Below are 25,133 nucleotides of genomic sequence, written 5' to 3' on the forward strand. Positions count from 1 at the left end.
GTGGTAAAACTGGCAATTCCTTAGGGGTAGAAGAGGTGAGCTTTACTTTGTTAACACATCATGATGTCCTGTACCTGCCATACAGTTTCACCAAATGGGAGCACTTGTTATGAAAACTTTATCACAAGAGAAGAAAGAGTAGCTAACCATAAGCAATTTCATGGATGGCACCACTATCTTTCTTTTTGACATTATTGGCTAAAGCTTACTTGTCTGGGACAGTGAGGCTGGGTGAAAGTTGCATCAAGCAAAGCCCAGTGTCTTTACTGCAAAGAAAAATTTCGAGCTGTACAACCACTATGTTTCATATATATGAACTGTGAAGATGCAGAATGACAGTGATCCAAGCCAGAGCCTCAAGAGTCAACATAACGGTGAATGTAAATAGTGATCTGTGTGGTCATTGAGTGATATAATAGATCCTGATCATGGTATCCTGATCTTTAAAATAATTATAAATTCCACACACAAAACAGTCCCTCTAAAATTCATTGGTGCAATACTTTACAAAGAACTGGAAATCCTCATCTACATCTGAACCTTCTCACCAGCCTTCATGCAACTATAAAAGGAAGCACCATAAGCATGAATGTCTGATAATCCAGCGTTGCGTAGCCTGTCAGTTGTCTATCCTGTTGCTTAAACTTCTCAGTCAACCCCTGCAAAGATTATGTTTCAAATAAAAGTAAAAAACAAGCACGAATTTTTTCTTAAGCAAAACAGTTATTTGAACTGTTGTTTTGTACCTTGACAACAAGCCCGCATCTGAAACAGAACACAAAAACCACAATTAGCATTCCACCTCTCTCCATCACTTCTAGGCCTGGAGACTACTAATCTTAAACCCACTAGTAGACAAGGACTTGCATACAATCTTAGGACACAATCCAAATGTTTTACACTGATAAGAGAAACTGTTGATAAAAATAATGCTTGACAATGCAGCTAAGCTCCAGATACTCTGTGATGTCTTAGGGAGGACAAAGCCAACATCTTACACTGATAAGAGAAACTTTTGGTAAAAATAAGGTTTTGACATACTCTACAAAGCTGTCATAGTCCATCGCCTTGGCTTGACCAGTTCTGTCATATTTCTCAACAAGGCAGTTCAGGATTGGAGACGGAATTGCATAACCAAGACTTAGAAGAGCATCTCGCATTTCAATCTTGTCAATAGACCCACTATGATCCTGATCAAATCTCTCAAAGATGTTCTGCATTATCAAAAACCATAGTAAAGAACAATGGTAAAGGTCTTCCCAGCTATTATAATTCTAATAATGCAAATGCCCCTAAAATTCTCCCATCTCTTGTGGCTAAGAATTAAGTGACACAACTCTTGAAAACTCAAATGTAGATGCCCAGTTTCAATTTTCCATCTGATTGTAGTTTCATTAAAAAAGATCATCAATGACTGCTCACTAGATAACCCTAACAAGAAAAAGGGTGCACAAACATGCACAAGAACATTGCCCTTTTGTTTTTTTCCTTAAAATAAAACACTTATTGTACTTTTTGATGGTCCACTGGCATTGTAACATGCATACTAGAAGTTTGCAGGGATGAGATATGAACTACAGGTATTAAGGAACAAAGAACACTCTAAGAGTTGATCTGTTGTGGTTGGGACAGGAGTCAAACCACAACAGACAAAACACTCACATTGCGAGTACTGCAAAACGAGTACTAGAAACTGGAGGGACGTGAGATGAACTACTAAAGGTATTATGTAGCTAGAAAGAGCACAAAATTGTAATAATTCATTTGTTGTGGCTGTCACAGCAGTACTAAGTATCCCGATCCTATCCCATTCCCATACACACTCATTTCCATTCCCTACTTATACCCATCATTATTCCAATACTCATGTTCATATAATCTCATGTCTGCCACAAGCAGCATCTATACTTAATTGTATGCTTTCTGATATCAGCATGCGATAGAGACTTTCTCCATTAATATGAGCCATAATCAGCTAAATTCATCAATTTGAGTGATTGTGCCCAAAGGGCCAGTAACTGTAGATACATAGTAGGTGCTACCTCCATCCAACAAAAGCAAGTGGCTTCATGTGAATAGTTGACATAAATCATAGCTATGGTTCTAAAGATCTAAATCCAAATGTTTGATGGGGCGTTGCTGATTGCTTTATGCTCAAAACATGTTAAAATAGGCTACATCTCATCTGCACATGGCATAATCATTTTGCATTCTTTCTAATGATCTCCACTTTCTTGATGTACCACTTCTTAGGCTTTCCTTTCCCTTGAGCCATCCTTAAGACTACAAAAACTTCGTCAAAGTAAATACTAAAGTTGATGTTTTTCTGGTCACGTTATCTGGTGTTATGAAGGACACTGAATTTTCTGAAAGTTGAATACTACAAGAACGAGGGCAAGTGACATTCATAAAAACGCTTACTGCACTTTTACGATTATAGAATATATGTATGACATGCCGTAGCAAGATTGTACCACAGTACAAGCATTATGATGAGTTGGGGATTCTTAATGTGTTCCAAGGTGCACTAATCCATGGAGCCCCAGCCACAACAAATCACCACAAACCTGCAACATCATGAGCTACAGCATAGTCTATGCCCACTCTCTGTCCTACCAGTATCAGTTTTGTTTTTGGAGCATCTCACTACTCACCTCAGTGCTTACAGATTTTTTAATCTCTTTTGCAAGGTTTTGTATTTCAATGTGGAGCTAACATGCAAGCTTGTACCAATCCTTTCGGAGTTGGAGAAAAAAGGTGTGCACTGTTTCCTTTCATGGTTCCATCTACTTAGAGTTTTGCTCTTCTACCAACATGGAGGCTTCCCCTCCCACGACGGATCGTACAGCATCTCTCTCGCTGCTATCATGGTAGTGACTCCTATCCTTGCTCTTCCAGTAGGTATGCTTCATCATCTTCATCCATATGGTTCTTGGCACCACATGAAGACCAACATCCTCAGGCTCCTCTTCCTTCTTTCAGCATCGACATCCAGGTTGAGCGAGGATTCCTACCCTTCTTGGTACTCTACATGTTTTGAATCGTCTTCGACATCAGCCCTCCCCCCCTTGGTTGTACCTTCCTCTATGCATTGCATGATTTCATCATCTTTGTACTAGGGCACTTGGACAAGTGAACAATTTCCCAAAGAGGGACACTATCCAGGTGGCACCTACTACATAAGCATTCTTCAGCATATAGCATATCATGCATCCCATTGTGCGGAGCACCACTGGCTGTTTCAATTGACACCTTATACGACCATCCTTCTTCCCATGATACTTTATTATCTTTCCTTGTCAAGGACATCCTCAAGTGGTTGGATAAGCTTGCACTGTTTTGTGGTGTGTTGGGTGTACTATCCCTACTCTCGTCTTCTAGCTCACTGTTACTTAACCAGCCACCACCCTAAAATTAACTTTTCAAAAAAAAAAAAAAGGTCGAATGTGGTTCCATCCGCCTTTGTAGGGCTTGATAGGCCATTAGGCAACCAACGAGCACCCTTTGTCCGATGCCCTATCTTCTCTAGGGTAACTACTTGGACTCCCTTGGTAAGATAATCATCGCCTCTGTAGTCTTGGTAGGCCACTGGGCAACTAACCTGCACCCTTTGTCCAATGCCTTGGCTGCTTTGGGGTGGGACGCCTTGGGGTAAACCTTGCAAGCCTGCCCTTTCAAGCTCAATTTTGAGCCTAAGAGAGAGTGTTAAGCTAAAATATGCTTTAAAACTGATTAGCATTTTTAAATAGCCCTAAAATACACTTAATTAATGAAAAATACAAATTTTATGCACGGTTCAAGAGAGTTTTAGTGGTTCCCCAAAACCCTAATTTTTCATTAATTAAGTGTCCACCATTCAATAGACAAGACTGCCCACCATTCAGTCTCATCCTGCACTTAATTAATGAAAAATTTTGGGGAACCACCATTCAGTCCTAATTCAATAGACAAGACTGCCCACCATTCAGTCTCATCCTGCACTTAATTAATCAATAGACAAGACTGCCCACCATTCAGTCTCATCCTTTTGTGCAGGTCACTCACTCTACCGTACAAATTTGTTGTCCAACTATCACCGACTATAGCCCATCACTATCCAACCCTAAGCGGCCTATTTTCAGCTATCACTTTACTGTTTTGGAGGTCTCCATCTGCTAAGTCATCATAGCACTTGATTAGCTTGTGTTTTCAAGCCTTTATGTCACACAATTCATGAAGTTTAAACATGTTACAACTAGCATCATACATAATCATTACAAGATTGAAGTACATAAAATAGTGAGTTACAAACAATGAGCATTGGGAGAGTAATAGGGAAGAGGAGGAGGAAAAATAAGGAGCAACAGCAGCAGCAAGAGAGAGCTAACAACTACGTGGACAAGAGAGAGTGGAGGAGACCAAAAACACTATGGACATGTTTCTGCATTTTCATTTCAGGCAGAAAAAATCATTCCATTTCAAGCTGCCCGAAACGCCATCTCAACATACTATGGCTGGTATGAGCCACATGTGGAGATAGGCAGCAGCTGGAGCACCAAAATGCAAGTTTGTCCAATATGAAAACAGGTCGCCATAATTGCATCCATATGTCCTATAGTACTACAATTTGTACCGTATGATACGATACGTATCCGTACAAAATCGTATAATAAAACAAGCCATTCTTGGCCACCGTGTCTGGCGCATCCTACCTATGTGTTTCTAGGCCCATGTCATCTTGTGTGGCACTTTAGTGGGGTGGGAAGCCTTGGATACTTCAGCCCACCACCTTTTCCAACTATGCACTCCTCCCCTAGCCCCCCTTCGATTCCATCCAGCTAGCAGCCCTATTTGACTATTGACCCCTCTTTGACTGTTTGACCCTTCTCTCTAAAAAAGGTGCTCCTCTCCTCCATGCTTCCACACCAATTCAGCAAAGCATTTGCCATTCTCATCTCCCTCCCTTGGATCTTGAATTGATTTGTGATTCGTGAAGCTCTAGCCTCTCACTCTCTCTTCTTTCCCGCACCCTATCAAGGCTCAAGGCTCAAGCCTCTCACATCCCCTCTCTCGCTCTTGCTCTTTCAACTTTACCCCAACCCTCTCCCTCTCTTTTAACTTTCAAGTCAAGACTCTCTCTCTCTCTCTCTCTCTCTCTCTCTCTCTCTCTCTCAAGCCTCTCCATCCAACATTGGCACCATGACTCATGAGAAGCACGAGGCCTTCACACCATTCATGTGGAGAAGGACACAAAGAAGTCCAACTCCCACCATTGGACATGCACATATTGCAAGAAGCATTGTACAAGTGGTGCAACCCGACTTCTCCAACATCTTTTCAAGACAAGGGGGCAAGTTGCTCCATGCAAGAAAATTCTTCAAAGTATCGTGGATGAGATTCTCGCCAAGATGAGAGGTGGATCCACAAGAGGAGGAAGTAGTGTATCACGACCAACTCCTATGCCTACTAATGAGGAAGCATCGAATGTGAGCGTTATCTTCAACCAATGCGGGAGAGGCCTCTACCATTGGTGGTGGGGGCTCCGAGTCCGCATCTAGCTCCGCTAGCAAAAGACAAAGAGTGAAGGCTCATCTGGCACTTGTGAGACAATCCTCTCTCTCAAACTCCCGAACATGTGCGTGGATCGGTTGCCTTTCTTAGAGAATTATGGACATTGAAATTTTACACACAGTGATTGAGTGCAATCTTGCATTCAATGTCCTAAAGCAAGAGCAATGGAAGAATATCGTTAAAGCCATTGTCAATGTGGGTCCATGTGAAGGATGGATCGGTGTCACATCTAACAACATGAGGATGAAAAAGATTGATGAAGAGGAGGAGAGGATTGATAAAGCCTATTCGGGCCGCATGGATAAAATATGGTTGCTCCATTCTCACCGACGAATGGAGTCATCATAAGAAACGAGGTATCATCAACATACTAGTCTCATGTCCGCTCGGCACTTACTTTTTGCAAGCCATAGACACCAGCAAGTGGGGGAGGAAAACGATAGGCACATTCATCTACCGCCACATTTAGCAAGCTATCCTTGAGGTATACATTGCCTTTTAAATTTGTTTCACTTTCTTTCATTATAATTTATGCAGAACTATCTATCTCCCTATTCTCTCTAATACCTATCTCGATTCTCTCTTCCCCCCAAACCTCTATCTCTCTTGATTCTTAAATCTTGAAGCTTGAAAGGCTCAACTCTCTCCTTCTCTTTCTAGCCTCCAAGTATTGATTCTTGAATCTTGAAACTTGAAAGACTCAACTTTCTCTCTCTTTCTAACCTCCAAGTATTGTTACCTATCTATAATTTGTGGTTATAGGTGGGCCCCTTGAATGCGGTGCAAGTTGTTACCGACAATGCATCGAATTATCAAAGCATGGGCCATTTACTTGAGGCCAAGTTTCCCACGATTTTGTGGACTCCATGTGCAAGTCATTGTTTGGACTTGCTCATGGAAGATATTGGGAAGCTCAAGTGGGTGAAGGCAGTGGTCCACAAAGCTACATGAATTGTCAACTTCTTCACGGTAAAGGTAAAGGTGCTTGCAATGTATCTTGAGCATAGTACACTTGAGTTGAAGAAGCCTTCTTCGAACCGGTTTACTTACATATGGTGGTTGCTCAAACATCTTTATGAGGTGTCGTCTGCCTTGCGCCACATAGTGGTGTCCACTCTATGGAATGAGTGGGATGAGTATGAGATAGAGGCCAAAGCCATGCATCGCTTGTGCCTTAATGAGCAGTTTTGGCAGAAAGTCTATCTCATTGTCATTGTCATTGTCCTCACTCCCTTTTATAGGGTGTTACATATGAGTGATTGCCAAGGGCCATTTATGGGCTTTCTCATTCACTTCTTTAAAGCAACATTAGTGGAGGCAAGTGCTTACACCATAGAAACAAGGAACAGCCATTCCGGCCTGTAAGAACGGCCTAACGCGTTCCAAACCCTCCAAGGAGGTGAAACGGCCAGGGAATGTTCCCTACCGTTCCCAGTTTGGAACGGCCGTTCCAGGCCTGTTGACTAAAAATTGACGTTTTTTCTGGTTTTTTCTTGCCTAATGTGCACACACTACTCTCTCTCTCTCTCTCTCTCTCTCTCTCTCTCTCTCTCTCTCTCGGGTTGAAGATTCAAAGTGTCAAGACAATTAGGAGTCTATGCAAAGTTCAAATTTGATGCATTATCAACTCTTGCAAATCACAATCAAATTTCAGCCTATCCTCAATTCCAAGGTATTCATCCATTTATATTATCTAATTTCAAGGGAAATTTGGATAATTGAGGCAATTCAAGGCAATTTGGAGTTATGGGGGTAATCGAGTCAATTTTAGGACATTTGGATCAATTTCAAGCATTGAGGGGTATTGGGGCAATTAGAGGGACATTCTTTGGGGCAATTTGTGTCATGCAAAGCATATTTGAGACACTTAAGACATGTGTCGTTCCCCCTGTTCCCGTTCCCCAATCTTGGACATTCCCCCCGTTCCAAGGGATCCCGTTCCCGTTCCCGTTCCCTGTTCCAGATAACTATGGCTTCCACGGTGATCATAGAGACACAACGTGCATAAGTTCCAAAGATAACAGAGAAGAGATGGACATGGATGCATAAGCCCATCTATGGTTTTGCTGCATTGGTACATCCAATCTACAAGTCGCCAACGGTCATGGATGATAGAGAGCTCAATTTGGACCAGCTTACTTATTTGACTCGTGTGATCCCTGTGGATGACCACAATGTAGTGTTGGAGGAGTGTATGTGCAAGTCACTTGTGAAGCCTTTATTTTTGTTGGCAAAACTTTGGATACGCATTGGAGACCCTTCAACCCTTAGCCATGAGAGTCATTCCTCAAGATTGCTCTTCTAGTACATGTGAGAGAAACTGGAGCGCCTATTTTCTCATTCATACAAAGATTCGCAAACTTAGCACACGATAATTAGAGCGGCTAGTCTATTGCCGTACTAACTTACGCACGATGAGAGCTATGATGAGCATCGGTAGTCCAAAGCACGTAAACACTTAACTATAAAATATGAAATCTATTGTTTTAAACTTTAAAGCTTATACTTTACACTTTAGACTTTAGCATTTACAATCATATGTACATTGTGTAGGTAAATGTTCATACATTTAACTTGATGGGTAACACTCTTCCGAGTATACATCAAAAGATGGATGAGAAGGAGATAATCTTTGCAGAGCTCTATAGAGAGCTTATAGCAGCAGTTACTTGTGACACTTGCAGTTAGCATGCTCATGGGCGAGGAGTTCGAGTAGGTGGTAGCAAGGGCGTGGTCATTTGCACCCTTTGACATCGGGGAGGGTGGCTCAAGTGACTTGCAAACATATGTAAGGAGAGGCTCTAGTAGCTCCCATCCTGTGCCTCATGACGACATCCCCCCTTGCCTACACAATCGGCACCTAGGGAGCCATCATTTGATGATGATGGTAACCTCATCAATGAGGATGAGTATGAGAGTGTCTCATCATCTGACATCGAGGAGTCAACTTTAGTAATGCCTCTTCATAGTCTATAGATTCATAGGTCTCTCTCTATTTTATATCAACTATCATGCCACTATGATCCATTATCCATGCATATACTAGTCTTTAGACTCTAGTTATATGATGCATCGTATGTTACACACAGTGCATGCAATTGCAAGGGCCACCCTCATGTATTCATCTTATTTTGTAAATTGTAATGAAATGGCTATTTCCACTTTAAACATTTATTACAATTTAATGATTTTTTTAATAAGTTTTATTTCGTACTAATATCATACCGTACCTTATAAAATCATAAGGTACTATTTAGTACCATATTTTATCATATCGTACCTTCATACCTAACAACTATGCAAATCGCCAACAAGAAGAAGGGCCACCTAATGAAAAAGACAATGATGATGATGATAGACAACAAGGTAATAACTATGGCTACACAAAACGCATATCAACAAGCAATGATCAAATCACCTCGGGCTGTAGGCTGAAGAACGGGCAATAGGCAGCTCCTGAAACAGGATGGTAGGCTAGGCAACAACCAACGGAGTCAAGGTGGCAAATCCATGTGTGATAGGCAGCAGCAAATCAGCTCCAGAAGGCAGCACATAGGCCACTCCCAAGGGATAGCATCCACAAGGCATTGGAGAGGTAAAGGTGATCAGTAATTGGTGAAGAGGGAGACCGACTAAAGAATGAGTGTGATTGTTAAAGACAATAATGTCCATGCCCTATTTAAAGGTAGAATCTATAGCAAACCATAAAATACAAATAAAGCATTTCGGGTTGTAAATGGAGGCCAAATTTACGAATTAACATGGTACAATTATTTGCTACTGCGTGTAAATTGTAATGACTTTGGTTACTCAACATGGGTACCATCAATGCTGAATCCTTTGCTGAAGATGTCTCTAACACCTCTAAATGAAGAAATGCTGATAAGGTTGGAGCAATTGTTGCTCTTGAAGGCTCGGAATCCTTCTTGGAAGTCTCCTTCTTGTCCTCTTTCGTGTCCTTATCTGAAAAATTCTTCTTCCAATAGCCTATCTCTTCTTCTTTATGCTTGAATTTTGGCCAATCAAAGTCTTCAAATTCCCCTTTGATGGAGAGTGTAGCTTGAAATTGTCCTCCTTATCCAATATCACTGGCACCAACTCTTCCCATGTGATGGCATCAGTCCGTCCAAAAGAAATTAAAGAAGAATAAAGCCCATTATTTGCAACTTGTTAATGTGATCCTTCATGGATACAAACTTGTTGGAATCCATGGTGTGTATCTATACCTAGTTGTAAAGTTACTCCAAATGCAACCATGAAATGCATCCATCATATGATTCACATTTGTACTGACTACCAGTGTGCATGAGAGAATGATAAACGAGCAAATGTGCGCATTCAACTTGTCCCAATGCCGCTTGGGTCTTCTCCAAATCAACTTTCTTAGAGGTAGAAAGAGTTTTGGGATCCTTAACCATTGGACACTTGATCTTTCTCGTCACCAACTCCACAAGATCATATGACTCCAATATAGCCTTCATCATCAACTAAACAATGCAAGCAATGGCAAGCGAGCAACGATAATGGTAGCATCAAATCATGAGCAAGCAAGAGAGCAACTGCAAGCAAACAAAGCAAACAAGCACATTCTACACAGCCAAGCAAGGCTGAAGGTGCCACGCAAACTTCTACCACAAGTTGGGTAGGAAGGAAGTAGAGATTAATGGCATAGTTGAGACTCAATGGAGGCTCTTGTAGTGGCAGTACAAGAGCTAAGTGGCGGCTGAGAACGTACCTCCGATACCACTGTTAGGTTAACGCTCAGCTACACACATGCACACATGCATACACACGGTGAATAGCAAGAGGAGAGCTGTCGAGTGATGTCAGACTGTCAACAGCTGATTGAGGGCAATGGTTGGAGATGTGGCAAGTAAGGTTGGTAGCATCAAATGAGCGGCAGAAATGATTTGAAGGTCTATTTGTTCCTATCGGCTAACAGATGTGGCGAAAGGCAAGGTGGCATGTGATGAGAAGTACGCAAGCACAGGGCAGGTGACGATGATGGCATCAACAAGTGAGAGCAAGTACAATGCAAGGAATGACAAGCAAGCAACGATGCAGGCAACATCAAATCATAAGCAAGCAAGTGATCAACTCACAAACAGGCAAACGCAACCAGTACATTCCCCACAACAAGCCAGGGCTGAAGGTGCCACGTAAACTTCTGCAACACCTAGCATAAGATGGAAGTATTAAGGGCCAAGCTTATACTCAATGGTGGTAGTGGCAGCAGGAGCACACGAGCTACGTGGCAGAGGAGAAGGTAGCTTTGTACCACTGTCAGGTCAATACTCAGCTACTTGTGCGCGTGCACAGTGAGTAGCAAGAGAAGAGAGAGGGTGTTAGAATGTCATCCACTATGTGAGAATGAATAAAAGATAGTACAATCTCTAAGCTACTATAGAACCACACCCAAGGTTGGCATACACATGGGGAAAAACCCTTCTCCAGCTAGAAGGTGAAATGTGCCTGTAGATAAGGAAGCTTTCACACCAAAACAATAGAAGAACACAACAAACATAGCAACAATCTCTTTGACAAGAATGTACATGATCACATGGCCAGGCAGGCTATAAATAGCCAGCAGAAATAATCAGGTTGGCCTGCTGAAAACGCCCGACCTACTGCCATAAAAACACCACCTGTGACCTGCTGCCCGATCTGCCTGCACTGCACTCCACCTGCCCAACAGGCTGTCTGCCTGCCACATGCATGTCCAAGGGACGATCTGCTAACAATCAACATGCAAACTGAGCCAAAGTTTGGCTGGACATTGGAATATCCTAGCCTCTTTTTGAGCATGGATTGGTTAAATTTGGATGCCCAGTCATTATCCTAGCACTTGATAGATAGGGTTTCATAGAGTTTCAATCATTGTTTCCTACATAACCCTCTCGTGAACCTTCTACATTCAAAATCAGGCATGTTCTTACATTGCTCACATCTTGCCTTCTCTTGCAAAAGTGTGAATGTGAACCCATCAATCCCTCAATTCTTGCATAGTCTACTACTTCCTAGTTTTCCCACGTGCTATCAAAGCTTGCATTTTGAGCTTCCATGCTCTTATCATCTCCATATTTGTCACAAAAACCATGTGCACCCTACACAACTGTTTCTCTTACTGCATTTTCAATCTCAGTATCTTGAAAGCCTATTTTTTTACGAATTGCTGCTGGTAGCAGGTGACCCATTGCATTATTTCTTCTGGAGATCTGTTCAAGCAGTGTAAAATCTGTTGAAAGCTGGATTGTGCATCACTACAGTAGACGAGCTCTTTGAAAGTATAGGCAAATAGACCACATGTTCAGACACAGTCACCAAAAGACTCTGAGGCAAGATAGTAAGGGACTCTGAGCCTTACTAGCTACATTTATCTTTCTGGAAGCACCTTACCCTAAGCTTTGAGTGGTTTCAATATACCAAAGCTCAAGTGGAGAACCTACAAGTGTGTGCCCATTTGTTTATAACATGGCATCATTAGGGCGGCTCAGCAACTCCTACATTCAGGAGGAGCCATGATGTAGACATATAGCTAACAGCATAAAGGGGAAAACAATTTGAAACATGATAAATATTGTACATAAAATACCTTCCACTCCTTCAGAGCTTTCCATAATGCCACAAATTCCATTGGTCCTGCATATTAAATAATGGATGAGTCCACAAGAAAACTTAGTAAGAATCCCATAAAAAAGCTATATCGCATATCCAAATGCATATTACAATTCCCTTTTGAAATTCTTATAAGCACAATCAAAGAATGCTAAGAAAAAATCACTTAATGAACATTCTAAATAAGTCAGATTAAGAATATAAAAGGCACATGAATAAACAAGGCAGACACCATCAATGTAGCAGCATTTACCAGGTTTAAGCATTTACCTAACAATGGAATCATCCTAGTCAGTGTTCAATGCCTGTATTCAAAGTCCAAGCTAGCCTAAACCACTAAACAACAAGAAAATCTAAAATTCATCTGAAAATACATCGCATCAAACTCACTCACTCCCAATCAGAGCCATCCTCAAGTTCATGTTTCCACTTGGCTGTACATCCTTTGAAGAGCCACTCCACTCTTGATAACCCAAGATACATTTTGGTTTGTGTCCCTAAATCCTAGTCCTTCAAGTGTTATCACCATATAGTAGGGAAGAATCAACTGTACTTCATCAAGTTCTCATTATCAACCAAATCGGTCTCATCTTCCTATTTTCAAATTTTAAGCGACTATGTAACCCTTGTGACTATCTAGAAATGTGGTAAATGGAAACGAGTCATCTTTGTTCTCCTGCCAACATCATTGATAACTTAATCAAATGTTATTAGCAAGATTGAAGCATCTCAAAATTTCACGTTAAAACCAGCCTTCCTTCCATGGATGGATAGTAATTCCCTAGGTACAACTTAGTTACAGCAACAACATTTATTACAAAACTGAGACATGCAAATTAACTCACAATCTTGGACAATGGACACCCTATCGCCCCAAAATTGGTGCCCCTTTCCATATTTCATTAACTTAATTGAAGAAGAAGTTGATGTACAATGGGATTTTCCCAATCCCTTTCGGTATTCCAACTCCCCTTGCTGTCCAAAATGACTGGCAAGTCTTCAAACTGATTTGCCCCTCAATTTCGGTAATCAATTGGCCTTCACCCGCTTTGATGGAGATGAAAAATGCCCAAAATTCATTGATTTGCTTGTCCCTCCACTTGAATTTGACTAAAAACAGATTTACCCCGTTGAATCCAAGTCTTGGAGCTTCCAATTTCTAATACACTTCTCGAGGCTACTACTAAACCCTAATTTTTGTTCAGATTAGGGTTTACATCGGAGAAATCTAAAATTTCTCAACCTCTAGTAATCTCAATGCTATAATCTTCAAAGCAACGCTATAGAAAGGCTTGGAGATGAGAGAGAAAATTCGGACTTTCTTCGCAAAGAACTAAAGAAAATCAGTCATTTACTACTGCCCCCGTGTCTCAATAACCTGTAGATGCTGTAGCTTGTTGCTGGGAACCCTCTCCTTGCTATCGCCTACAATCAATGCTGCCACCAGAAGCCTAGATACTGTCAACTGCAATTTGGAGATCCCCAAGAGCTGTCGCCTGCAGCCAACGTGCTCTTTCCTGCTGGAAAATGTAGAAAAAACAATCCCAATCAGCTCCAACAGCTCCTCACCATTCACAACAACAGAATGGTCATGTTTTTCCTCTTCTTCAGCCTCCCACAAGTCTTCATGGGCAAGTTTACCAAATGGCAGCCTTACCAAATGGTTTTTCCAACATTATCCACAATTAAATATCAATTGCCAATCTTTAAATACTAAAAATCAATCTAGTAATTATTTTGGTATCCACAAAAATAATCTGACTAGCCAATAATTAAATTGGCTAGACAACTTCCATTCCCACGTGTCGCTGCCCCATCTTTGACCATCAGATTGGTGTTAGGTGCCATTAAACACCACTTCTCTAGTGTCACCAATTGACACTTATAGCCAAATGAATGACCTAGGCCAACAACTGGCACCAGATATCACCAAATACCTGTGCAACATAACTTGTAGCAACTTTTGTCTTTGATATCCCGTGATTTCCTGGAGTTCCGTGCTCGTAAATTTACTCTAACCGCAGTTACACCTCACATGTGCAACATTTTCTTAACCATGTGATTAAAAATTAATCCACATGTTAAGTGAGGTTTCAAAAATACATGTCCTCATGACACACATCCGCATGACAGACCTCCCCTTGAAATCCCTGCAATTGTCCTTGATTGCATTGCATCGTGCCAAAGAAAAAGCATATTGCACTAGAAATTCCATACCGCATCATAGTCACAACATTAGCCACTATTGTCCAACCATACCATATGCCCCAAACCTTGCTGAAGATTTTCAGCCAGCATAAACATCAGATAATACAAAGAATTAGCCCAAAACTATTGCTAGAAACCCATTGGATGCATCCATAACTCATGTTTCTCAACTGTTCTAACTCCACAACCCTAGTAAAGGGTATTGTCAACATAAACCATGGATGAAATTGTCAAGTGGCATTTACTAACATGTTGTTGTCCATAGAACCAATTGAAAACCATTGAAAACTGACCATAATCTGATCATAAACCAATCACTTGCTGATCTGAGAACTGATCACAAACTGCTGCAAGTGACAACAAATTGATTGCAAAAATTGACCAGTAACTAATGCAAAAACTAATACAAAACCGATTCCAAAAGTGACCATCAACGGTTCTCAAACTGATCAAAAACTGAGCTGAAATTGATCAGAATTTGATCTCAAAATCAAGGCAAAAGCTCAAACCCAACTAATCATAATCCTAGGTGAAATTCAAGGGGCAAATTGCCTAATTTGTTTGCTGATTGTTGGAACAACAAAGGGTCCTTGGATTAGCCAAGAAGATTGGAGAATCTCGCTTGTAATCAATCCATTGGCAATTGAAGTTAAAGAAATACCGAAAGGGGCACCAGTTTTGGGGCCACCAAGGTGTCTAGTGTCCAAGATTATTAAGATAAATTGTGCATTTCAATTTGTGTTTGTTCGCCGATTGTTGTAATTAAGTACTTTATCAAGGAATTACCACCCTATTTGGGAAGGAAGGCCGGTTTTATGGTTCCATTGCCACGATACTACTCAATCCTCTAATTTGGTGGGCTCGAGGCACGTGATTGCAAGCCAAAGCTTTGAGCTAGTGCTGATTTTTGCTCTCAGCTAAGAAATTACAGGAATATCTTCATACAGTGAGATGGAATCAAGCAATGATGATACCTCTTAGTATGGACATCCATATGGGAAAGAAGAAAATGCAATGTCTGATCTTGGGCAAGGCTCAAACCATGGACCACAAGCTGAAAATGTTGTTGTTAGAAAATATGCAAGGCATAATGAGATCATCAAGTGGGACGTGAAATTTTGAGATGCTTTAATCTTGCCAATAACATTTAATTAAGTAATTAATCAAATGTGCAAGGTTGTTTGGCACATGTGATGCACATGGCAGTTATTTCATGGTAACAAGCCAAGGAACCCGAGGATATAGTAGGTGTCAAAGCCAAAAGTTGTGATAAGTTATGGCAACTAGGTTTCAGTAGTCAATTGGTGTCAGTTTTGACCCTAGGGCAATTGGTTCGCCAATAAGTATTTTTGGGCAAGGTCAATAGGGTTGAAATTAATTCTTAGAATATCTAATTTTGAAAATTAACTTAATGGTTGGATAACGCTAGAAAATGGGGTTTAGAAGACTGCCACTTCGCAAAAATGGCAATGCAAACTAAGAAAACGTTTTTGGGCGCTAGGTCTCAACCATTCAATTGGTTTTGAAGCCTAAGAAAGAGAGAGTAGGGGCTGCTGGTCAATTTTATGCCATAGAACACAACCATTGGAGGCTAGGACAGACAATGAGCCAATCTAGAGCTGGTGGCTATACGAAGACCTTCATTAGCAGCAGGTGACAGCATTCACCAATAGACAACAGCATTCTAGAGGCTCCAAGCGCAGCAAGCGACAGCATTAAATGCTGATTGGTGCAGGCTGCAAGCTGATTCAAGGATTTTCTTGCCTTAAATTCTGAATTCTCTCTCCCCCTCTACCATTCTCTCACCTATTCCAGCCCATTCTCAAGAGATCTTAGCATTTCTCAACCATTTGGCACAGATCTCAACTAGATTTGGTAGAGAGCAAAGAGAATTCTATTGTAGACCCTCGATCTCTGCAAAAATTAGGGTTTCACAGTCACCTCAAGAGCCGAGCCATCAGTAGAAGGCATCGTACACTGATATCAACACCTGCAATTTATGGTGTTGCTAGGGATTTCATATGCCAAGCCATCCATTGTAAATTTGGGGCAATGTTTGGCCAATTGGGGTCCAATTAGACCAAGTCCTGGGTGAAATTCAACGGGCAAATTGCCCAATTTATTTGCTGATAGTTGGAACAACAAAGGGTCTTTAGATTAGCCAAGGAGATTGTAGAATCTCGGCTTGTAATCATCCATTGGCAATTGAAGTTAAAGAAATACCGAAAGGGGCACCAGTTTTGGGGCCAACGCAGTGTCCAATGTCCAAGATCATTAAGGTAAATTGAAACCAGCCTTCCTTCCATGGATGGGTGGTAAATCCCTGACTACAACTTAATTAGAGCAACTAACTATAAATGCAAATCTGAAAATACAAATTTAACTACTGATCTTAAACAATGCACACCCGATTGGCCCCAAAATTCGTGCCCCTTTTGGTATTTCTTTAGCTTTATTGAAGAAAAAGTTGATTTACAATGGGATTCTCCTGATCCGCTTCGCAATCCAAACTCCCCTTGCTGTCCAAAGTAACTAGCAAGTCTTCAATCTGATTTGCCCCCTGATTTGGACACTTAATTGGCCTTCACCCACTTCATAGACGATGGAAATGCCCCAACTTCAATGGCTAGCTAGTCCTCCGCCTGAATTTAGCTAAAATTCACCTTCAGCCTTGAAAAATCCAAGTCTTGGAGCTTCCAATTTTTAGCACACTTCCCAAGGCTACTGCTAAACCCTAATTTCTACTATAAATTAGGATCAACGGCAAAGAAATTTGGAATTTCTCAACCTCCAAGGGTCCAAATGTTGAGATCTTCAGAGCAAAGCTGTGAAATGGCTGGAAGATGAGAGAGAAAGCTATAGAGAGAGAAAATTCAGAGTTTTGTCCCAAAGAATGACTGAAAATCAATCAAATGCTACTGCCCTGCCACAACAGCATTAAATGCTATCGCCTACAGCTGAGACATCCAAATCAACTGTCACCTTGTACCTGGATGCAATCACCCAGCTATGGAGGGTCCAAATTTGCAAACGCCTCCTCAAAACTCACTCGTAGCTGGCTGCAATGGCTGAAAATAGGCTGGCCATGGCTGCTCATAGCTCTCCCCTCCTTTGCTACAGCAAGAATCATCTCGTTTTTCCTCTTCTTCAGCCTTTTACCAACCTGTATAGGCAAGTTTGCCAAGTGGCAGCCTTCCCAAATGGTTTTTCCAACATTATCCATCATTAAATATTAATTTTCATCCTTTAATTACTGAAAATTAATCTAATAATTATTACGGTGCCCAAAAAAATAATGATTGGTCAATAATTAAATTGGCTAGGCATCTTCCACTCCCAAATCTCTCTGTGCCATCTTTGACCATTAGATCAATGTTAGGTACCATTAAACGCCAGATCTCTATTGTCACCAACTGACACTTATGGCCAAATGAATGACCTAGGACAACAATTGACACCAGATACCACCAAGTACCTGTGCAACATAACTTATAGCAACTTTTGCCTTTAACATCTTGCGATTTTCTCAGATCTCGAGCTCATAAATTTACTCTAACCCCAGTTGCACCTCACATGTGCAACATTTACTTAATCATGTGATTAAAAATTAATCCACATATTAAGTGAGGTTTCAAAATACATGCCCTCACGAAATAAATTGTGCATTTCAATTTATTTTTGTTCGTTGATTGTTATAATTGAATGCTTCATCAAGGAATTACCATCCTATCCAAGAAGAAAGGCTAGTTTCATGATTCCATTGTCCAGATACCACTCAATCCTCTGATTTGGTGGGCTCGAAGCACCTAATGGCAATCCAAAGCTTTGAGCTAGTGCTGATTTTCGCTCTCAACTAAGAAATTACAGCAATATGTCTTCATACAATGAGATGTTTTAAGCAATGGTATTACCTCTTAGTATGGACATTCATATGGGGAAGAAGGGAATGCAATGTCTGATCTTGGAGAAGTCTCAAATCATGGAGAGCAAGTTGAAAATATTGCTCTTGGGCAAGATACAAGGCCTTCAAGGCATAATGACCTCATTAGGTCTATCACAAGAACATGAAATTTTGAGATGTCTTAATCTTGCTAATAACATTTGATTAAATTATTAATCAAATGTTCAATGTTGTTTAGCACATGGCAGTTATTTCATGATAACACGCCAAGGACCCTCAAGATGCAATGGGTGTCACGGCCAAAAGTTGTGATAAGTTATACCAACTGGGTTTTGGTGGTCAGTTGGTGTCAGTTTTGACCCTAGGACAATTGGTTGGCCAATAAGTGTTAATGGTGACACAAGGCACTAGCATTAATTGATAAACTAATGCCAATCTAAGGATTAACAAATTTTGCGGACTACTCCATGTTGCAAAAGGCACATTTAATTTTAGACAAGGTCAAAAGGGTTTAAATTAATTTTTAGAATTATTTCATTTTCAAAATTAATTTAATGGCTGGGTAATGCTAAAAAATGGATTTAGAAGGCTACCACTTGACAGACGGAGAGAGAGAGAGAGAGAGAGAGAGAGAGAGAGAAGGGGGTGCTAGTCAATTTTCTACATAGAACACAAACCATTGTAGGCTAGGACAACAGATAGGAACCAATCTAGAGCTGGCGACTGTAGGAAGACCTGTAGAATCTTGACTTGTAATCAATCCACTGGCAATTGAAGTTAAAGAAATACCAAAAGGAGTGTCAATGTCCAATGTCTTTATTGTTGTAATTAAGTGTCTAATAAGGGAATTACCACCATGTCCAAGAAGGAAGGCTGGTTTCACATACCATAATAATGTGTCAAATTGCTTGGCCACTGAAATGCTTGCACAACCAATAAGATGTATTATGCTAACAGAGCATTCTATCTCCACTATTGGATTCGTATTTTTGTCATTGAATTTAATATCTAGTTTAACGAGCTAAAAATAGAATGACTTGTTGATCTAACAAGATGGCAAAAAATTTTGACAAGATAAAAGCTAGAGCAAGAAAAGGCAAGATGACACTATATTCTTACTTGGTTTCAGATGAGGCGAAGGGAGCCAGGAGGGGTGGAAAATCCAGCAAACAAGGAGATCCTCAAGATGACCACAGAAGAAAACCATGCCACTCAAGAATTCTTAACAAAACACCCTAAGTTCAACGGTTCACCTAATAGAATGGACGGAAGAGGATCTCGTTGCTACCATGGTTTGGTTGACGATGCTTTTGTAGCATGCAAAATATGGAAATGGCATGCGAGTGATTCCACTCTACCAATTGCCCACAAACCTGTTCCCTCTCAGTGTTTTTCAAAGTGCTTCCAAATTTGTGTGCAGCAAAAGAGAAACAATAGAAAGAGAGAGAGCATGTGGGCAAAAGACTTAAGATGCATCGGTGTCTTCCACTCCAATACCAAACATAGGATTCGAGGCTGTCTTTTCTGGGTTTTTTTTTTTGGGGGGGGGGGGGGGGGGGGGGGGAAGGAACAGAGATTGAGACCACATAGTTTGCCTGTAGTGTGTACTTTCATTGGTGCAAAATGTATAAAATTAGAAGCCCTAAGGTTATAATCTGCACCAAAAGTGGTGTTGACATTTGAAAACCCCCTCGAAACAAGAGAATTACAAAGTGTCCAATGATAGGGTACATTCACACCAAAATAACTCCAAGGTATATAATATTACTAGTATATTCTATGTTGTACTATCAATCTAAAGTTCTCATTCACCTAGCTTAAATAACTTGCATAAATTATGAGCTCCACAATAAGGTTTTTGATAAGTGTGAACTCTCTGGTTTGTGGAAAACCTTGAGGCCATTACTTAAAATGTGAATCCCAACACTCTTGGATAATGGAACCAACCAACACTATATCATCAACGAGAATCTATTAATCTCAAAAGGGCTTCAACACCAATATATGATCATACTAATAAGATCATCTCTAGATTGAAGCATATTTCAACAAACATCTTGAAGAGTTCAACTGTCCCTTCAATCTTATAAAGCGCCACTAACAACATATGAACAACCTAGAGATCAAAATCAAAATTAAAAGATCAAACTTGAACCTAACAAAACATGATACAAACCCTTTGATACATTTGAAAAATCAAGCAAAGTAACTACCAGCTTGTGAAATGTTTTCTGAACTGAAGAGTGTTTTAACAAGTATGTTACACAATTCAAACAATCCCTTCAAAATTTCAATGGCAATACACCACTACTAAAGATACTAGTAGACAAGGTCAAAGAAACAATAATGCAAACCCTTTAGCAGCATTTGCAAATTATCTTTACAAAGCTCATTGACAAAGTATCCTAGCTCTTAGTAACACATTGAAAACAAAGAGAGCTTAGCTCATGAAAAGAAGCATCAGTCATTTTCAAGTTTACCTAATGTGGAGTTCCTTGAACCAAACAGGTGAATCATCAAGCGAACAGTCCGCAGGCTGACAGATCTGAAGGATTGTGTAGCAGATAGTGCGATCTGCAATTCAAATGCATCCACTGCACCATTTCCATCTCTGTCAGCAGATAGAAATGCCTGTACGATCTCTGGATCAGTTCCAGCTGGGAAAGGTGATTGCCTGCCATAGAACTGTTGATGAGAAGGATAGCTCATAGAACAGCAGCCAGGGACGTTGGTATTGGACGGCATACTGGTAGGTTGCTGGTAAGGAGCAAAATATGGCTGTGAGTATGAGAATTTCCCGTCGAAGTTAGCAGGTTCCGAGTAACTGCTTGACGTAGATTCAACATAACTAGATGGCATGGGAGGGGCAGAAGGAGCGGGAGAGTAGCCATTAGGGCTATGCATGGCTTCGGCTGTAGGGTCCTTTGATTGCCTATTTTCTTGGTGGGTGTGCTTGACTGTTAGCTCCTGCAAAACTGGATGCGATCCTTAACCTGCGATCAGCTGTCCAAAACTGTACTTCTCCTAGCAATGATGTGACTTTAGCCCACTTATTTGCTGACTAGATGAACGTACGGAAAGGAAGCCTTTCGTGTGCTAAGAAATAATTTTTGCCTCTACAGTGGCTCCTGAAAACCCTAGTAGCCGATTGCATTCGATAAGCACCTCAGTAAGAGGCCTGAAGCAGTAAATACCCCTGCAGGGCCTAAGCAATCAGGCTCCTGATGATCCTCGCTGAAAATGCTCCAGAATCGTGGACTACGCAGCCAGAAAAGGAGCGGAGGAGTGAGTGAATGGATGATGGATGGATTGGATGTTACGAAGAAATGCTGTTGTCGAAGAAATGGTGTTGTCGAGTATGTCTCTCAGGAGTGGAGTCTCTTTCTCAGACAGCGATGAGCGCCCGATTTCTTGGGAAGAGGCAGGTGGAGCAGGCGAGGGCACAGAGTTGAGCAGCCCGCAGGAAGCTTCGGAACGCGGATCGCAGGAAGTCCATGAGTTGCCGGGACGACGACATCACAGCGACGTCACAGAGGGACACGAAGCTCTCTCTCTCTCTCTCTCTCTGTATACTCTCTCACTTCTCGCCTTCCCTCTTGCAACTTGCAAGTCGACACACCTCTCTCTCTCTCTCTCTCCTCTCTCTCATCGATCATCGATGATCGCACCGCCACTGGAATTTCTCCACACGTTCCCATGTGCGCAAAACGTAAGGGTCGCTCCACACTGGGCGGTTCGACCAAAGATTTAAACGTAATTTGTACAGCTGCAGCTATGTGACGTTTTGTAATTATCTTTTTTATTTATTTTTTAAAGTTAAAGAAGGAAAACCTCTTGGGGTAAAATTTCAGAGACGCTCTTCTCTCTGTTCTTTCTTCTCTCGCTTTTTGGGTCTGGGCTTTCTCCTCCTTGCTCGTTCCTTTCACTCCTCCCCTGTTTTTCTTCCTGCGCACCACTGCCTTCCTCTCATCTCAGAACCCTTTCATGAGTCTGATCTGCTTCCGAGCTCTCTCTCTCTCTCTCTCTTGCCACACCCTTCCGCTTCCCCCTTCTTTGGGTCCTCCCTCAAGAACCTCTTCTACGCCTTGCCCTTCCTCTCGCATGCATCCTCCGGCGCCATCCCCCTCTTTGCAAGGATCGTGCACACCGTTGCCGCCCTCCGCAGCTTACCCTCTGCATTTTTTTTCCTCTAGCTATGGCAGGTACGACTGCCCCTGCTCGGGAGCGCAAATTGAAGCCAGCGTACCTCACAAAAGTCACAATTCTTACTCCTCAATCATATGGAGACGATAATGGACCGAGACATGCCTGCCATGGCGGAGAATTTGACTTCAATGATGTATTCGGGGACCCACACCTGCCCCACATCCGCAGCTCTGCGATCTCGGAGTCAGAGAGCTCCTCTACATGATGCGTCTCGGAAATGGTTGCAGGCAGAGATCATGCTGTGCTTTGCACTCATTCTCGTTCCTTTGTCCGACCATCCCCTCGGTCCAGCATCATTCGACAATCATCATTGTTTCATTCATGGGATGACTCTGATTCCCAAAAATCCCTGATCAATACCAAGCGCTTCATCAAGGAGGAGAAGCCTGATGTTAGTATATCACCACCACGCATTTCCTTAAGTGGCTCAGATGAAAGCACCAGCGATGGCGGTCTTGATGGAGGAACTACAGGAACAGCTGCGAGCTCATCAACAGCTCCGATCAGCACTGATGTAGAGAAGCTTGGGCCTCAGGATTTCAAGCTTCTGAGAGTGGTTGGCCAAGGCACGTTTGTGAATTTTTGCAATGAAAGTCATGAGAAAGGACAAGATTATGGAGAAAAATCAGGGGGTTACATGAAAGCAGAGAGGGATATCCTAACTAAAGTGTGTATTCTCCTGAATTTAACTAGTCAATGGTTGTGCTTTGTCTGCATTGCATTCATATGCTTGATTTCGCTCAAACTTTACAAAGAAATCTTACAACCTCCGAAGTCTATATTAGACTTAAAAAGCAACGACATGTCTCCATAAGACTCATAAGATATGTCAGCTTGTTTTCTCTTACTTAGTTCGAATTTAGAGCTGCCTATCTCACAGATAGTTGGTTATTTATGTCCCTCATCTTTTTATTTTATTAAGGTTAGATTCAAATCTTGGTCATTAGTCTTTTTTAGGATTAGTAAATAGTAGTGAAACGAGAACGAAAGAAAATGATCTTTTGAACATATGGCAAAAACAAAAGTGTAACGAACTTTTGAACGTATTGAAAAAAATGAAAACATAAAACTTCAACAAATCAGATATTTTAAATGGATGGAAGAATGGTACCTTCTCCCATAATTATTTAATTACAAAGAGATTTGTGCAAACTCTTTGGCATATTATATAGCATGTTTTCTCATTTCATTTAGTTTTTTTTATTTTTGAAATATTATTATTGCTTATTGATTTCATTTATTTATTTTATTAGAATTAGAATTACTATTAAGAAGAAAAAAATCATCATCCTTGCCCGTCGAAAAAATAAACTATGTTTTTTTAAATAGAATTACAAAGTATAGCATGTTTTCTTGTGAATAAGTGTACTGCAATTTTATGATAAAAACATATTGTTCTCATCAGCATCAATGGACGCAACAAAGAAACAAAGTCACAATGCATTCTTTAGGACTTCTAGAAAAAGGAAAACTATGGCTTCTAGAAAAATATCACTAAAACGGTTTTGCTGCAACTTGGTACGACATAGAAAAATTCGAATCATCTTGGGCAACAAAATGTGAAAGCATTATTGGAAGACTAACAATGCACGTATCGTATGGTATAGTCACAATGCAGCATCACTATCAACTCACAAAAAACGATCCATCTACAAAAAATTGAATCATCTTGGGCAAGAGAATGTAAAAGCATCGTTGGAAGACTAACAATGTGTGTTTTCTATAGTATAGTCACAATGCAACACCATGATGTCAACTTGCAAAAGAACGATCCATCTACAGAAGAAATACAAGTTACAACGGCTTTGTCAAGCACTATTCTCATCCTTGCATGCCAACAACATGAAGTCAACATGATGATAACTAGCTGTCGATCATGTCTTGCGAAGAATGATGATAACTAACTCCTTTATTGAGCTGCACATGTCAACCTAGGTATTTAATATAACGTATCATCGCACGCATACACACACACACACACTCTCTCTCTCTCTCTCTCTCTCTCTCTCTCTCTCTCTCTCTCTCTCTCTCTCTCTCTCTCTCTCTGTGTACCTTTGTATAAGAATATAAAAAGTTGGTATGATCAAGTCGACTTTCCTTTCTAAAAGTGAAATATGCCTCTGTTTGTGTAAGGATGTTAAAATTTTGTTATCATGAGGTTGATTTTTCTTTCTAGAAGAATGGTATGGACTAAATCTCTCTGTGTGTGTGTGTGTGTGTATGTGTTTTCATTTCTTATTGATTACATTTGAAGAGAATTGTGTAATCACTTTTTATTACCTGATTGTATTTGGTAAGAATCCTTGCATGATCTAGGAGGCAATCAAACCACGTGCCATACTTCTACAAGCAAGTTGCACTCAAAATCTCCTCAAAATACGTATAGAAAAGTGCACTACTGACATGAAGGTCTTGGTCAGCCCTTGCTTGCCTACCTCAACATGTATTGCTTGGCTTGTTTTTGAAGCTTTTCTAGTGTCAATAGCCTTGAAAATTTGAATAAAATAAATAAATTCAAGACATATGTCCTTCACTAGCATTTGTTGAAACCTGTCAATAGCTTTTTCACTTAGGGCATGTTCATTGTATCATAAGATTAGTGCATTCCAAAATTTGTATTTTAACCAATCATAAATATGATGTATTTCATGAA

General features: G+C 40.8%; 1 protein-coding gene across 3 annotated transcripts; it reads right to left on the bottom strand.

Moving 5' to 3' along the window:
- Positions 1-117: 117 nt before the first annotated feature.
- LOC148033803 (Calcium-binding EF-hand family protein) lies at positions 118-22,045 on the bottom strand. Of its 3 annotated transcripts, none has more exons than XM_087681801.1 (5): positions 20,755-22,045; positions 12,143-12,189; positions 1,042-1,214; positions 747-765; positions 118-659 (listed from the first exon to the last, which is right to left on the bottom strand). In XM_087681801.1, exons 1-5 carry the CDS (start codon positions 21,176-21,178, stop codon positions 555-557), a joined length of 768 nt encoding a protein of 255 aa, XP_087537927.1. In that variant the 5' UTR covers positions 21,179-22,045; the 3' UTR covers positions 118-554. The 3 variants fall into 3 exon arrangements, with proteins under 3 accessions (XP_087537927.1, XP_087537928.1, XP_087537929.1); XM_087681802.1 differs by having other exon boundaries at positions 999-1,214; XM_087681803.1 differs by lacking the exon at positions 747-765.
- Positions 22,046-25,133: the final 3,088 nt, after the last annotated feature.

Source organism: Lygodium microphyllum, chromosome 7 (genome assembly GCF_053477565.2).
Source record: "Lygodium microphyllum isolate KBCC chromosome 7, Lygodium_microphyllum_v1.1.10, whole genome shotgun sequence".
Taxonomy (NCBI): Eukaryota; Viridiplantae; Streptophyta; class Polypodiopsida; order Schizaeales; family Lygodiaceae; genus Lygodium; species Lygodium microphyllum.

Excerpts from the sequence above, each read along its gene's own strand:
- LOC148033803 (XM_087681801.1), bottom strand. The coding sequence starts at position 21,178 with ATGCATAGCCCTAATGGCTACTCTCCCGCTCCTTCTGCCCCTCCCATG. Across the intron at positions 12,190-20,754 it reads TTCAAGGAACTCCACATTAG|GACCAATGGAATTTGTGGCA; the intron begins GTAAACTTGAAA and ends TTTAATATGCAG. Across the intron at positions 1,215-12,142 it reads AAGCTCTGAAGGAGTGGAAG|AACATCTTTGAGAGATTTGA; the intron begins GTATTTTATGTA and ends TTGATAATGCAG.